The 15,512-nt window shown below is 63.4% G+C and overlaps 1 protein-coding gene across 1 annotated transcript in view; it reads left to right on the top strand.

Moving 5' to 3' along the window:
• HUWE1 (HECT, UBA and WWE domain containing E3 ubiquitin protein ligase 1) overlaps positions 1-15,512 on the top strand; it is a 77,732-nt gene that overhangs the window by 57,562 nt on the left and 4,658 nt on the right. Inside the window, exons 66-80 of the mRNA XM_077789640.1 lie at positions 1,437-1,539; positions 2,827-3,394; positions 4,849-4,944; positions 5,020-5,482; positions 6,053-6,159; positions 6,240-6,396; positions 6,761-6,893; positions 7,817-8,019; positions 8,089-8,216; positions 9,520-9,607; positions 10,406-10,573; positions 12,191-12,436; positions 13,644-13,761; positions 13,849-13,989; positions 15,097-15,384. Coding sequence (XP_077645766.1) covers positions 1,437-1,539; positions 2,827-3,394; positions 4,849-4,944; positions 5,020-5,482; positions 6,053-6,159; positions 6,240-6,396; positions 6,761-6,893; positions 7,817-8,019; positions 8,089-8,216; positions 9,520-9,607; positions 10,406-10,573; positions 12,191-12,436; positions 13,644-13,761; positions 13,849-13,989; positions 15,097-15,384 — 3,007 coding nt within the window. The remainder of the gene's footprint in view (positions 1-1,436; positions 1,540-2,826; positions 3,395-4,848; positions 4,945-5,019; positions 5,483-6,052; positions 6,160-6,239; positions 6,397-6,760; positions 6,894-7,816; positions 8,020-8,088; positions 8,217-9,519; positions 9,608-10,405; positions 10,574-12,190; positions 12,437-13,643; positions 13,762-13,848; positions 13,990-15,096; positions 15,385-15,512) is intronic.

Genomic DNA, 15,512 nt, shown 5'->3' with positions numbered 1-15,512 from the left:
CCCTGCTGTGTGACACATCCCCGGTGTCCCCCGTCCATTCCATGTCCGTGCTGTGTGACACATCCCCGATGTCCCCCGTCCATTCCATGTCCCTGCTGTGTGACACATCCCCAGTGTCCCCCGTCCATTCCACGTCCCTGCTGTGTGACACATCCCCGATGTCCCCCGTCCATTCCATGTCCCTGCTGTGTGACACATTCCCGGTGTCCCCAGTCCATTCCATGTCCCTGCTGTGTGACACATCCCCAGTGTCCCCCGTCCATTCCATGTCCCTGCTGTGTGACACATCCCCAGTGTCCCCAGTCCATTCCATGTCCCTGCTGTGTGACACATCCCCAGTGTCCCCTGTCCATTCCATGTCCCTGCTGTGTGACACATCCCCGGTGTCCCCCGTCCATTCCATGTCCCTGCTGTGTGACACATCCCCGGTGTCCCCAGTCCGTGCCCTGTCCCTGCTGTGTGACACATCCCGTGTCCCCAGTCCATTCCATGTCCCTGCTGTGTGACACATCCCCGGTGTCCCCAGTCCATTCCACGTCCCTGCTGTGTGACACATCCCCGGTGTCCCCAGTCCATTCCATGTCCCTGCTGTGTGACACATCCCCGATGTCCCCCGTCCATTCCATGTCCCTGCTGTGTGACACATCCCCGATGTCCCCCGTCCATTCCACGTCCCTGCTGTGTGACACATCCCCGGTGTCCCCAGTCCATTCCATGTCCCTGCTGTGTGACACATCCCCGGTGTCCCCAGTCCATGCCCTGTCCCTGCTGTGTGACACATCCCCGATGTCCCCAGTCCGTGCCCTGTCCCTGCTGTGTGACACATCCCAACGTGTCCCCAGTCCATTCCATGTCCCTGCTGTGTGACACATCCCCGGTGTCCCCAGTCCATTCCATGTCCCTGCTGTGTGACACATCCCCGGTGTCCCCCGTCCATTCCATGTCCCTGCTGTGTGACACATCCCCGGTGTCCCCAGTCCATTCCATGTCCCTGCTGTGTGACACATCCCCGGTGTCCCCAGTCCATTCCATGTCCCTGCTGTGTGACACATCCCCGGTGTCCCCAGTCCATTCCATGTCCCTGCTGTGTGACACATCCCCGGTGTCCCCCGTCCATTCCATGTCCCTGCTGTGTGACACATCCCCGGTGTCCCCAGTCCATTCCATGTCCCTGCTGTGTGACACATCCCAACGTGTCCCCAGTCCATTCCATGTCCCTGCTGTGTGACACATCCCCGGTGTCCCCAGTCCATTCCATGTCCCTGCTGTGTGACACATCCCCGGTGTCCCCCGTCCATTCCATGTCCCTGCTGTGTGACACATCCCTGGTGTCCCCAGTCCATTCCATGTCCCTGCTGTGTGACACATCCCCGGTGTCCCCAGTTCATTCCACGTCCCTGCTGTGTGACACCGCTGTCCTGTCCCTGTCCCCGCAGCGTTCACCAGCCGGCTCAGCGGGAACCGCGGCGTTCAGTACACGCGGCTGGCGGTGCAGAGGGGCGGCACCTTCCACATGGGGGGCACCGGCACCCACAGCAGGTCAGCGGTCATTCGGTCATTTTGGGGTCAGTCCCCCCGGCCAGTGGGCAGCAGCAGGGACAGGGCAGTTTGGGGTCAGTCTGGGGCTGGTTTGGCTCTCAGTTTTGGATCAGTCTGGGGCTGGTTTAGTGCTCTGGTTTGGGTCACTTTGGGTCACTCCTGGTTGTCCCACGTCCCCAGGGTGGTGGACAGGGCAGTTCGGGGTCTGTTTTGGGTCACTCTGGGGTCTCTTTTGGGTCACTCTGGGGTCTCTTTTGGGTCACTCTAAGGTCTGTTTTGGGTCCCTCTGGGGTCTGTTCTGGGTCACTTTGGGGTCTGTTTTGGGTCCCTCTGGGTCACTCCTTGCTGTCCCACATCCCCAGGCTGGTGAACAGGGCAGTCTGGGGTCTGTTTTTGGGTCACTCTAAGGTCTGTTCTGGGTCACTCTGGGGTTTGTTTTGGGTCACTCTGGGGTCTGTTCTGGGTCACTCTGGGGTCTGTTTTGGGTCACTCTAAGGTCTGTTTTGGGTCACTCTTGGATCTGTTTTGGGTCACTCTAAGGTCTGATTTGGGTCACTCTGGGGTCTGTTTTGGGTCCCTCTGGGTCACTCCTTGCTGTCCCACATCCCCAGGCTGGTGAACAGGGCAGTCTGGGGTCTGTTTTTGGGTCACTCTAAGGTCTGTTTTGGGTCACTCTGGGGTCTGATTTGGGTCACTCTGGGGTCTGATTTGGGTCACTCCGGGGTCTGTTTTTGGGTCACTCTAAGGTCTGTTTTGGGTCACTCTGGGGTTTGTTTTGGGTCACTCTGGGGTCTGTTCTGGGTCACTCTGGGGTCTGTTTTGGGTCACTCTGGGGTCTGATTTGGGTCACTCTAAGGTCTGTTTTGGGTCACTCTAAGGTCTGTTTTGGGTCACTCTGGGGTCTGTTTTGGGTCCCTCTGGGGTCTGTTCTGGGTCACTCTGGGGTCTGTTTTGGGTCACTCTAAGGTCTGTTTTGGGTCACTCTGGGTCACTCCTGGCTGTCCCACATCCCCAGGCTGGTGAACAGGGCAGTCTGGGGTCTGTTTTTGGGTCACTCTGGGGTCTGTTTTGGGTCACTCCGGGGTCTGTTTTTGGGTCACTCTAAGGTCTGTTCTGGGTCACTCTGGGGTCTGTTTTGGGTCGGTCTGGGGTCTGTTTTGGGTCACTCTGGGGTCTCTTTTGGGTCACTCTGGGGTCTGTTTTGGGTCACTCTGGGGTCTGTTTTGGGTCCCTCTGGGGTCTGTTCTGGGTCCCTCCGGCTCACTCCTGGCTGTCCCACGTCCCCAGGCCGGCGGGCAGCAGCGTGGACAGCCTGCTGCGCCTGCGCGGGCGGCTGCTGCTGGACCACGAGGCTCTGTCCTGCCTGCTGGTGCTGCTCTTCGTGGACGAGCCCAAGCTGAACACGAGCCGCCTGCACCGCGTCCTGCGCAACCTCTGCTACCACGCTCCCACGCGGGGCTGGGTGGTCCGCAGCCTGCTGTCCATCCTGCAGCGCAGCAGCGAGAGCGAGCTGTGCCTCGAGACCCCCCGCGGGACCCCCGCGCCGGGCGCCGAGGAGCGGCCGCGCGGCCGCGCCGGCGGCAGCCGCGCCGGGCCCGGCTCGGCCGCGGAGCCGCGCGGGCTGGACCTGCTGCACCGCATGGAGTCGCGCAGCTCCGGGCAGCTCTCCTGGCTCTCCGTGTCCATGGACGCCGCCCTGGGCTGCAGGACCAACATCTTCCAGATCCAGCGCGTGCCCGGCCGCAAGCACACCGAGAAGCACGCGGCGGCCGCCGGCTCCGCCGTGCACATCCACCCCCAGGCCGCGCCCGTGGTGTGCCGGCACGTGCTGGACACCCTCATCCAGCTGGCCAAGGTGGGGACGCTGCTGGGGGTGTTCGGGGGGTGCTGGAGCACGTTTGGGGTTCTTTGGGGGGAACTGGGGAACGTTACTGGGCTTTTGGGATGTTCCTTGGGGGTTTTTTGGCACGTTAAGGGGTGGTTTGGGCATCTCCAGGGGAAATTTGGAATATTGGGGAAGGTTACCGGGTTTTTGGGATGTTCCTTGAAGGTTTTTAGGCACATTAAGGGGTGGTTTGGGGATCTCCAGGGGAAATTTGGGAAACTGGGGAAGGTTATTGGGTTTCTGAGATGTTCCTTGAAGGTTCTTTGGCACGTTAAGGGGTGGTTTGGGGATCTCCAGGGGAAATTTGGGAAATTGGGGAATGTTACCGGGTTTTTGGGATGTTCCTTGGGGGCTTTTTGGCACGTTAAGGGGCGGTTTGGGGATCTCCAGGGGAAATTTGGAATATTGGGGAACGTTACCGGGTTTTTGGGATGTTCCTTGGAGGTTTTTTGGCACGTTAAGGGGCGGTTTGGGGATCTCCAGGGGAAATTTGGAATATTGGGGAACGTTACCGGGTTTTTGGGATGTTCCTTGGGGGCTTTTTGGCACGTTAAGGGGCGGTTTGGGGATCTCCAGGGGAAATTTGGGAAATTGGGGAATGTTACCGGGTTTTTGGGATGTTCCTTGGGGGTTTTTTGGCACGTTAAGGGGTGGTTTGGGCATCTCCAGGGGAAATTTGGAATATTGGGGAATGTTATTTGGTATCTGAGATGTTCCTTGAAGGTTTTTTGGCACGTTAAGGGGTGGTTTGGGGATCTCCAGGGGAAATTTGGGAAACTGGGGAACGTTACCAGGTTTTTGGGATGTTTCTTGAAGGTTTTTAGGCACATTAAGGGGTGGTTTGGGGATCTCCAGGGGAAATTTGGGAAACTGGGGAACGTTACCAGGTTTTTGGGATGTTCCTTGAAGGTTTTTAGGCACATTAAGGGGTGGTTTGGGGATCTCCAGGGGAAATTTGGGAAATTGGGGAATGTTACCGGGTTTTTGGGAGATTTCTTGGGGGTTTTTTGGCACGTTAAGGGGTGGTTTTGGGATTTTTGGGTAAATTGGGGAACATTAGAGCTTGGTATTGAGTTTCTGGGAGGTTCCTTAAGTGTTTTTTGGGGGCACTGGGACATTTTGGGGTGCACCAGGGCACGTTAAGGGGTAGCTGGGGGCCTCTGGGGGTCACTTGAGAAAGCTGTGGGGGGCACTGGAACATTCCATAGAAAAGCTGAGGCCCCCCAACACCTGGGGGGCACAACTGGGGGTTCTCTCCCCAAATTTGGGGTCCCTCCCAGTGGCACAGGGAGCATCATCTGACAGGGGGGATCCCCAAAACCTGTGTGGGGCCTGGGGGTGACTGAGGCCCGCTGGGGTGGGGGGCTCTGGGGTGGTTTTGGGGGTGGTCTTGGTGTCTTCAGCACCCCCCCGTTCCCCCCCAGGTCTTCCCCAGCCACTTCACCCAACAACGAGGCCGAGACCCCGCCGCCGACCCGGAGCGCGACCGCGGCCCCCCCAAATCCGGGGGCAGCCCTTGCCCTCCCCCACCCCCCCAAACCCCACCGGCACCCCCACCCCCTCCCCCCCCCACCGGCGCCCCCTCCCCAGCCCTGCCCCCCCAGTCCCAATCCGGCTCGCTGTCCACCGATTTTTGGGACCTGCTGGTCAAGCTGGACAACATGAACGTGAGCCGGAAGGGGAAGGGGTCAGCGCGGGCGGGGGGCGGCGGGGGCGGCCCCGAGCCCGAGGCGGCCGGGGGGGGCCTGGAGGCGTCGCCGCTGGGGCAGCTGATGAACATGCTGTCCCACGGCGTCATCCGCCGCAGCCCCCTCCTCACCGAGAAGCTGCTGCGCCTCCTCTCCCTCATCTCCATCGCCCTCCCCGAGGGGGGCAAGGCCGGCGAGGGGGGGGCAGCGCCCCAAAACGGAGCCCCCGCACCCCCCGCGCCCGCCCCGCCCGCGGGAGGGGGTGGGACGGGGACGGGGGCGGCCGCAGCGCCCGGGAGCCCCCCGGGACAGGGGGGCAACGGAGGAGGAGGAGGAGGAGGAGGAGCGGCCACGGCTGGAGGAGCAGCGGGTGAGTGTGGGGATGGGGATGGGGATGGGGATGGGGATGGGGGGACAAGGGGATGGGGATGGGGCTGGGGACGGGGGGACAAGGGGATGGCGATGGAACAGGAATGGGGACATGGAGATGGGGATGGGGATGGAACAGGGATGGGGACATGGAGATGGGGATGTGGACAGGGGTACAAATGGATGGGGATGAGGACAGGGGGACAAGGGGATGGGGATGGAACAGGGATGGGGACATGGAGATGGGGACAGGGGGCTGGGATGGGGACGGGGTGGGAATGTGGGGACATGGGGACAGAGATGAGGGCATTGTGATGGGGTCAGGGACATGGGGAAGGGGATGGGGGGATGAGGATGGGAATGGGATGGGGGAGACAGGGGTGGGAGGATGGGGATGGGGGCAGGGATAGGACACGGATGAGATGCGGTGACAGAGATGGGACGTGGGGACAGGGACGCACGGGGACACGACAGGCACGGGGAGCAGCCTGGGCAGGGTGGGTGAGGTGAGGTCAGTGGCATCTCCCTCCCACTGCCACCGCCCCCACCGCCGTGTCCCCGCTGTCCCCAGCCCCTGCCAAGAGCTCCAAGTCCCCTGCCAAGGTCCCCGAGGGTGGCCCCGACCCCCGGCTGGCGGCCACGGGCCTGACCGAGAGCCAGCTCCAACTCTCCGTGGAGGTACCAGGGGGGCCGGGCTGGGCTGGGGGGGGTGTCCTGCTGTCCCCAGGTGTCCCCAACTCCCCCTGTGCCACCCCCAGGTGCTGACGTCGCACTCATGCTCGGAGGAGGGGCTGGAGGACGCGGCCAATGTCCTGCTGCAGCTGTCGCGGGGGGACGCGGGGACAAGGGACACGGTGCTGCGGCTGCTGCTCAGCGGGGCCCGGCAGCTGGGGGGGTCCCTGTGCCGCCAGATCGGTGAGGAGGGGTCCTGGGGGGGGGCTCTGTGCCACCAGATCAGTGAGGAGGGGTCCTGGGGGGGGGGGGGAGGGCCCTGTGAGAGGAGGGGTCTTGAAGAGGGTCTGGGCCACCAGATGAGTGGGAGGTCTTAAGTGGGTGAGCTGGGGGTGCCCTGTGGTCAGTGGGGTGGTCACTGGTCAATGGGGGGTGCCCTGTGGTCAGTGGGGTGGTCACTGGTCAATGGGGGTGCCCTGTGGTCAGTGGGGTGGTCACTGGTCAATGGGGGGTGCCCTGTGGTCAGTGGGGTGGTCACTGGTCAATGGGGGGTGCCCTGTGGTCAGTGGGGTGGTCAGAGGGGTCCCAGCCCGTGCCACCCCCCCAGGGACGTTGCTGGCCGAGCTCCGTGAGTACAACCTGGAGCAGCAGCGGCGGGCGCAGCTCGAGGCGCCGTCCCCCGAGGGGCTCCCCGAGGAGCAGCCCCCCAGCGCCAAGCTCAAGGGCAAAATGCAGAGCCGGTGAGTGCCCACACCCCTGGGGCCTGGCATGGCTGCTGTGCCTGTCCTGGGCACCGCTGACCACTCCTGTCCCTGTCCTGGGCACCGCTGACCACTCCTGTCCCTGTCCTGGGCACCGCTGACCCTTCCTGTCCCTGTCCTGGGCACCGCTGACCCTTCCTGTCCCTGTCCTGGGCACCGCTGACCACTCCTGTCCCTGCCCTGGGCACCGCTGACCACTCCTGTCCCTGCCCTGGGCACCGCTGACCACTCCTGTCCCTGTCCTGGGCACCGCTGACCACTCCTGTCCCTGTCCTGGGCACCGCTGACCACTCCTGTCCCTGCCCTGGGCACCACTGACCACTCCTGTCCCTGCCCTGGACACCGCTGACCACTCCTGTCCCTGTCCTGGGCACCGCTGACCCCTCCTGTCCCTGTCCTGGGCATCACTGACCACTCCTGTCCCTGTCCTGGGCACCGCTGACCACTCCTGTCCCTGTCTGGTGTCCCTGGTGATGACCACTGTCCCTGCCATTCCCCCTTGTCCCCACTGCTGACCACTGTCCTACAATTCATCTTGGTCCCACTGATGACCACTTCCCTCCTGTCCCTGCTGATGACCACTGACCACTCCCCCTTGTCCCTACAGATGACCACTGCCCATTCCCCTCAGTCCCACTGATGACCACTCCCCGTTGTCCCTGCTGATGACCACTGCCCATTCCCCTCTGTCCCACCGATGACCGCTCCCATTGTCCCTGCTGATGACCACTGCCCACTCCCTGTTGCCCCACCAATGACCACTCCCCGTTGTCCCTGCTGATGACCACTGCCCACTCCCCGTTGTCCCACTGATGACCACTGCTCATCCCCCACGTCCCCGCTGCTGACCGCTGTCCCCGCCATTCCTCTGCTCTCCGCTGACCCCTGTCCCGTCCCCCCAGCTTCGACACGGCCGAGAGCGTGGTCATCGTGGCGTCTCAGAAGCGCGCTCTGGGCGGCCGGGAGCTGCAGCTGCCCTCCATGTCCGTGCTGACCTCCAAGACGTCCACGCAGCGCTTCTTCCTGCGCGTGCTGCAGGTCATCATCCAGCTGCGCGACGACACGCGCCGGGCGCACCGCAAGGCCAAGCAGCCCGGCCGGCTGGGTAAGGGCCGCTCCGGCCAACCCCGCTGCCCGCTGCCCGCTGCCCGCGCTGACCGCGCTGTGCCCGCAGGCGCCGCGGGGCTGGGGGCGGCCGGCAGCATCCAGGCCGCCGTCCGGCAGCTGGAGGCCGAGGCCGACGCCATCATACAAATGGTACGTGAGGGCCAGAGGGCCCGGAGGCGGCAGCAGGGAGACACGGTTAGCACGGCCGCCTTCCTCCACCCTGCCCTGCCCTGCTCTTCCTCCCGCTCCTGCGCGCTCTGTCCTGGCCTCCTCGGCCTCCTCCTGGTCATCCTCGGCCTCCTCGGCACTCCCCTCCTCGTCATCCTCCTCCTCCTCCTCATCATCCTCACCTCCTTCTCATCATCCTCACCTCCTCCTCATCATCCTCACCTCCTTCTCCTCATCTTCTGCCTCCCCAGCCTTCCCCTCCTCGTCATCCTCCTCCTCCTCATCATCCTCACCTCCTTCTCATCATCCTCACCTCCTTCTCCTCATCCTCAGCCTCCCCGGCCCTCCCCTCCTCGTCATCCTCCTCCTCATCATCATCATCCTCACCTCCTCCTCATCATCATCCTCACCTCCTTCTCCTCATCATCCTCACCTCATCATCCTCACCTCCTCCTCATCATCCTCACCTCGTCCTCCTCATCATCCTTACCTCCTCCTCATCATCCTCACCTCCTTCTCATCCTCTGCCTTCCCGGCCTTTCCCTCCTCGTCATCCTCATCTTCCTCATCATTCTCACCCCCTCCACCTCACCTTCTTGTTATCCTCACCCTCCCCAACCCTCTCCTCCTTGTCATCCTTGGCCTTCCTGGCCCTCCCCTTCTCATCATCCTCACCTCCTCCTTATCATCCTCACCTCCTTCTCCTCATCATCCTCACCTCCTCCTTCTCCTCATCCTCACCTCCTTCTCCTCATCCTCTGCCTCCCCGGCCTTCCCCTCCTCGTCATTCTCATCATCCTCACCCCCTCCACCTCACCTTCTTGTTACCCTCACCCTCCCCAACCCTCTCCTCCTTGTCATCCTCATCATTCTCACCCCTTCCTCCTTATCCTTGCCTTCCCCAGCCCTCCTCCTCATCATCCTCATCATCCTCACCCCCTCATCATCCTCGTCCTGCCCCTTCCTCCTCCCCTGCTCTTCCTCCTGTGCCTGTGTCTCCTCATCCTCCCATCCCTGACCCTCAGCATCCTCATCCTCATTCTCCCTCCCCTCCTAATCTTCCCCTCCCCTCCTGCCCCACTCCCCCACAGCCTTCCTCCCTCTATGTCCTGCTTGTCCCCATCCTCATCCTCCTCCTCCTTCATCCTTTCCCATCTTCATCATCCTCCTCCTCTTCTTCCCTCTCCCCATCCCCCTCCCGCTTCTCCCCCCTCCCCCCGCGGCTCCCAGCCCCCTCCCCCCCCAGTTTCGGGGTCCCCCCAGCCCGGGGGGGCTCTGGGGGATCCCCTGGGGGGTTCCAGGCCCCCTAAAGCCGCCGCCGTCCCCCCAGTCGGAGGCCGGGCCCGCGGACGCCGTCCCCCGGCGCGAGGAGTCGCCCATGGACGTGGACCAGCCCTCGCCCGCCCCGCAGGACGTGGGTGAGAACCCCCCCGGTCACCCTCCAGTACGGCCCAGTGCAGCCCAGTAACCTCCCAGTGCCACCCAGTCACCCTCCAGTATGGCCCAGTGCAGCCCAGTAACCTCCCAGTGTCACCCAGTCACACTCCAGTATGGCCCAGTGCCACCCAGTGTCACCCAGTCACGCTCCAGTACGGCCCAGTGCAGCCCAGTAACTCCCAGTGCCACCCAGTCACCCTCCAGTACGGCCCAGTGCCACCCAGTGTCACCCAGTCACGCTCCAGTACGGTCCAGTGCCACCCAGTGTCACCCAGTCACGCTCCAGTACGGCCCAGTGCAGCCCAGTAACCTCCCAGTGCCACCCAGTCACCCTCCAGTACGGCCCAGTGCCACCCAGTGTCACCCAGTCATCCCCAGTGCCACCACTGGGGTCATCCCCCCTCCCGGGCTGGTGCAGGGCCATCCCAGTATCAGAGCAGGGGGTGGCACTGGTGGGGTTGGGTGGCACTGGTTGGGCAGGTGGCACTGGTTGGATGTCACTGGTGGGGCTGGGTGTCACTGGGGGGGTTTCAGTGGTGGGGTGGCCCTGCTTGGTGTCCCTGGTGGGGTGTCCCTGGTGGGGTGGCACTGGTGGGGTGACACTGGCCAGGATGGGTGGCACTTGGTTGGGTGTCCCTGGTGGGGTGGCACTGGTTGGATGTCACTGGTGGGGTTGGGTGTCACTGGGAGGGTTTCAGTGGTGGGGTGGCCCTGCTTGGTGTCCCTGGTGGGGTGGCACTGGTCACACGGGGGTGTCCTGACCGTGTCCCCCCCTCCAGGCCCCGAGGCGGCGCAGGGCGGGGACCGGGACCGGGACCGGGACCGGGAGGAGCGGCCCCCGGAGCTGCCCCTGCTGAGCGAGCAGCTGAGCCTGGACGAGCTGTGGGACATGCTGGGAGAGTGCCTCAAGGAGCTCGAGGAGTCCCACGACCAGCACGCCGTGCTCGGTGCGTCACCCCGAATCCCGGGGAGGGACCCCAAAAACACAGAGCTGACCCTAAATCCCAGGGCGGTGGGCTGGAGTCTATAGAGGGGCTCCAAAACCACACGGGTGACACGAAATCCCCATGGTGGGGGGCCTGGACCCCAAAACCAAATGGGTGACACGAAATCCCCATGGTGGGGGGCCTGGACCCCGAAACCACACGGGTGACACTAAATCCCCATGGTGGGGGTCCTGGACCCCAAAACCACACGGGTGACACTAAATCCCCATGGTGGGGGGCCTGCACCCCAAAACCACAGGGGTGACCCTAAATCCCAGGGCGGTGGGCTGGAGTCTCTAGAGGGGCCCCAAAACCACACAGGTGACACGAAATCCCCATGGTGGGGGGGCCTGCACCCCAAAACCACAGGGGTGACCCTAAATCCTCATGGGAGGGGACTGGAGCCTCTGTTCCAGGCTGTTCTCCCCCCATCAAGGGGTGTTCCCACCTCCACCCCATAGCGTTCCCCCCATCCCTGGCTGTCCCCCCAGTTCTGGGATGTTCCCTTCCCCTATTCCGGTGTGTCCCCCTCCCCATCCCAGGGTGTTCCCCTCCACCTCCATCCCATCGTGTCGCCCTGTTCCATTCCCACCCCGCTCGCCCGCACTGTCCTCGTCCCACACCACCCACTGACCCTGCCTTGACCCCACCCTGTCCCCCTGCCCCACACCACCCACTGACCCCACCCTGTCCCCCTGCCCCACACCACCCGCTGACCCCACCCTGTCCCCCTGCCCCACACCACCCGCTGTCCCCACCCTGTCCCCCTGCCCCACACCGCCCGCTGACCCCACCCTGTCCCCGTGCTGTCCCCGTGCTGTCCCCCTGCCCCACTGACCCACCCTGTCCCCACCCTTGTCCACATGCTGTCCCCCTACCCCACACCACCCCGTCCCCTGCTGTCCCCATGCTGTCCTTGCCTCACCCTGTCCCCGTGCTGCCCACATGCTGTCCCCCTGCCCCACACCACCCGCTGACCCCACCCTGTCCCCCTGCCCCACACTGCCCGCTGTCCCCACCCTGTCCCCCTGCCCCACACCACCCTGTCCCCGTGCTGTCCCTGTCCCACCCTGTCCCCACCCTGTCCCCGTGCTGTCCCCCTGCCCCACTAACCCCACCTTTGTCCCCGTGCCATCCCCCTGCCCCACCCTGTTCCCGTGCTGTCCCTGCCCCACCCTGTCCCCCTGCTGTCCCCGTGCTGTCCCTGTGCCCCACTGTCCCTGCCCCACGCCGCCCTGTCCCCCTGCTGTCCCCCTGACCCAACCTTGTCCTCACCCCGTCACCACCCCGTCCCCGTGCTGTCCCTGATCCATGCCACCCTGTCCCCCTGCTGTCCCTGCCCCACCCCGTCCCCATGCTGTCCCCGTGCCATCCCCCTGCCCCACACCACCCTGTCCCCCTGCTGTCCCCCTGACCCAACCTTGTCCCCACCCTGTCACCACCCCGTCCCCGTGCTGTCCCCGTGCCATCCCCCTGCCCCACCCCGTCCCCGTGCTGTCCCCGTGCCATCCCCCTGCCCCACACCACCCCGTCCCCGTGCCGCCCCCGCCCCACGCCGCCCTGACCCCCGCCCCGCAGTGCTGCAGCCGGCCGTCGAGGCGTTTTTCCTGGTGCACGCCACGGAGCGCGAGAGCCGCCCGCCGGTGCGGGACACGCGGGAGAGCCAGCTGGCACACATCAAGGACGAGCCGCCGCCGCTGTCCCCCGCGCCCCTCACCCCCGCCACCCCCTCCGCCCTGGACCCCTTCTTCTCCCGGGAGCCCTCGGCCATGCACATCTCGGCCAGCCTGCCCCCGGACACGCAGAAATTCCTGCGCTTCGCCGGTGAGCCGCCGCTCCGGGCGCTGGGAAAGCTGGGGAGGGCTTTGGGGGTGTGGGGAGGGCGTTGGGAAGGGTTTTGGGGGAGCTGAAGGCAGCTTGGAGGGTGTTTAGGGGGAGGTTAGGGGGTTGGGAAGGAGTTTGGAAGTTCTGGGAAGGGTTTTGGGGGAGCTGAAGGCAGCTTGGAGAGTGTTTAAGGTTTTGTGGGGAGCTTAGGGGGTTGGGAAGTTTGGAGAAGGGTTTTGGGGGGTCTGAAGGCAGCTTGGAGGGTGTTTAGGGGCTTTGGGTGGAGTTCTGGGGCAGTTTAGGATTTGGGGAATGGGATTGGGATGTTGTGGAGGTGGTTTTGGGGGGCTGAAGGCAGCTTGGAGGGGGTTTAGGGGGTTTGGGGGAGGTTAGGGAGTTTGGAAGTTTGGAGAAGAGTTTTGGGGGGCTGAAGGCAGTTTGGAGGGTGTTTAGGGGGAGGTTAGGGAGTTGGGAAGTTTGGAGAAGGGTTTTGGGGGAGCTGAAGGCAGCTTGGAGGGTGTTTAGGGGGAGGTTAGGGGGTTGGGAAGGAGTTTGGAAGTTCTGAGAAGGGTTTTGGGGGGCTGAAGGCAGCTTGGAGGGTGTTTAGGGGCTTTGGGTGGAGTTTTGGGGCAGTTTAGGATTTGGGGAATGGGATTGGGATGTTGTGGAGGTGGTTTTGGGGGGCTGAAGGCAGCTTGGAGGGTGTTTGGTGGCTTTAGTGGGGCACCAGAGGGGGTTTGGGAATTGGGAAGGTGGGGAAGGGGTTAGGAAGGGTTTTGGGGGGCAGAGGCAGCTTGGAGGGTGTTTGGGGGCTTTGGGGGAGCTTAGGCTGTGGGGAAGGGGATTGGGAGTGTGGGGAGGGAGTTTGGGGGGATTTGAGAGGGGTTTTGGGGACATCGGGAAGCGGTTTGGGGAAACCCCAAGGCTTTGGGAGGATGAATATGGGGGAACCTCAAGGCTTTGGAAAGGGGAAATTTGGGGGAACCCCAAGTCTTTGAGGGAGAGAAAATTCAGGGGATTTCTGGGCTCCTCAAGTCTTTGGCAGGGGTGAATTTGGAGGATTTTTGACCCCCTCAACATTTTGAGGTCGGTGCGTGCCAAGAGCGGGGCCGCCAACAGCTCATTCCGAGACCACAACCGTAGGGAGTTCCACGAGGGGGGTTCCTCTGTTTGGGGACACCCCCAAACCCCTTTTCCCTCCCTCCAGAGACCCACCGGACGGTGCTGAACCAGATCCTGCGGCAGTCCACCACGCACCTGGCCGACGGCCCCTTCGCCGTGCTGGTCGACTACATCCGCGTGCTGGACTTCGACGTCAAGCGCAAGTGCGTGGCCTTGGGGGGTGGTCCAGGATGGGGGGGTGTCCCGGGGGGTCCCACAGCTCCTGACCACCCCCTTTTTGCCCTGGCCAGGTATTTCAGGCAGGAGCTGGAGCGCCTGGACGAGGGGCTGCGCAAGGAGGACATGGCCGTGCACGTCCGGCGCGACCACGTCTTCGAGGACTCGTACCGGGAGCTGCACCGCAAATCCCCCGAGGAGATGAAGAACCGCCTGTGAGAACCCCGGGGACACCTCCTGGGAACCCCAAAATATCCCCATGGCGCCTTAAAATGTCATCTGGGAACCTCAAAATGTCCCCCGGGCGCTCCAGAATATCCCCTGGACACTCAAAATTCATCTGGGATACCCAAAGCACCCCTTGGGATACCTGAAACACCCTCAGGACACCCAGAACGCCTCTCCAGCCCCACAAACACCCCCTGACCCACCCAAAATGCCCTCCACCGTCCTCCCATGCCTCCAAACGCCCCAATTCCCCCCAAAACCACCTCCAGATCCCCCAATTCCCCCCAAAACCACCTCCAAATCCCCATTCGCCCCCCAATTCCCCCCAAAACCACCTCCAAATCCCCCTGTTCCCTCCCAGATCTCCCCAAAACGCCTCCAAATGCCCCAATTCCCCCCAAAACCACCTCCAAACCCCCCAGTCGCCCTCCAGATCTCCCCAAAACCACCTCCAAACCCCCCAATTCCCCCCAAAACCACCTCCAAATCCCCCTGTTCCCTCCCAGATCTCCCCAAAAACGCTTCCAAACCCCCAGGTTCCCCCCCAAATCTCCCCCAAAATGCCTCCAAACCCCCCAATTCCCCCCAAAACCAACACCAAATGCCTCAGTTCCCCCCAAAACCACCACCAAATCCCCATTCGCCCCCCAATTCCCCCCAAAACCACTTCCAAACCCCCAAGTTCCCCCCCAGATCTCCCCCAAAACGCCTCCAAACTCCCCAATTCCCCCCAAAACCACCTCCAAACCCCCCGATCCCCCCCAGATCTCCCCAAAACCACCTCCAAACCCCCAAGTTCCCCCCAGATCTCCCCAAAACGCTTCCAAACCCCCCAATTTCCCCCAAAACCACCTCCAAACCCCCCCAGTTCCCCCCCAGATCTCCCCCAAACCACCTCCAAACCCCCCAATTCCCCCCAAAACCACCACCAAATCCCCATTCGCCCCCCAATTCCCCCCAAAACCACCTCCAAACCCCCCGATCCCCCCCAGATCTCCCCCAAACCACTTCCAAACCCCCCGATCCCCCCGAAAACCACCTCCACCCTCCCCAGACCCCCTCTCCCACCCCCCGTGACCCCCGTGGCCCCGCAGGTACATCGTGTTCGAGGGCGAGGAGGGCCAGGACGCCGGCGGGCTGCTGCGGGAGTGGTACATGATCATCTCCCGCGAGATGTTCAACCCCATGTACGCCCTGTTCCGCACCTCGCCCGGCGACCGCGTCACCTACACCATCAACCCCTCGTCCCACTGCAACCCCAACCACCTGAGCTACTTCAAGTTCGTGGGCAGGATCGTGGCCAAGGCCGTCTACGACAACCGGCTGCTGGAGTGCTACTTCACCCGCTCCTTCTACAAACACATCCTGGGCAAGTCCGTGCGGTAAGGGGCGACCCACGGCGGCCCAGCGGGGCTGGGAGGCTCGGGGAGGGCGGCTGGAGGGGTGTTAGTGGGGTGGGAGTGTGTTTGTGGGGTGTAGGAGTGTGTTTGTGGGGTGTGGGAGTGTGTTT

The sequence above is a fragment of the Lonchura striata genome, chromosome 36 (assembly GCF_046129695.1).
Source record: "Lonchura striata isolate bLonStr1 chromosome 36, bLonStr1.mat, whole genome shotgun sequence".
Taxonomy (NCBI): Eukaryota; Metazoa; Chordata; class Aves; order Passeriformes; family Estrildidae; genus Lonchura; species Lonchura striata.
The sequence above is the reverse complement of the archived record's forward strand: the minus strand, read 5'-3'. Positions and strand labels throughout refer to the sequence as shown.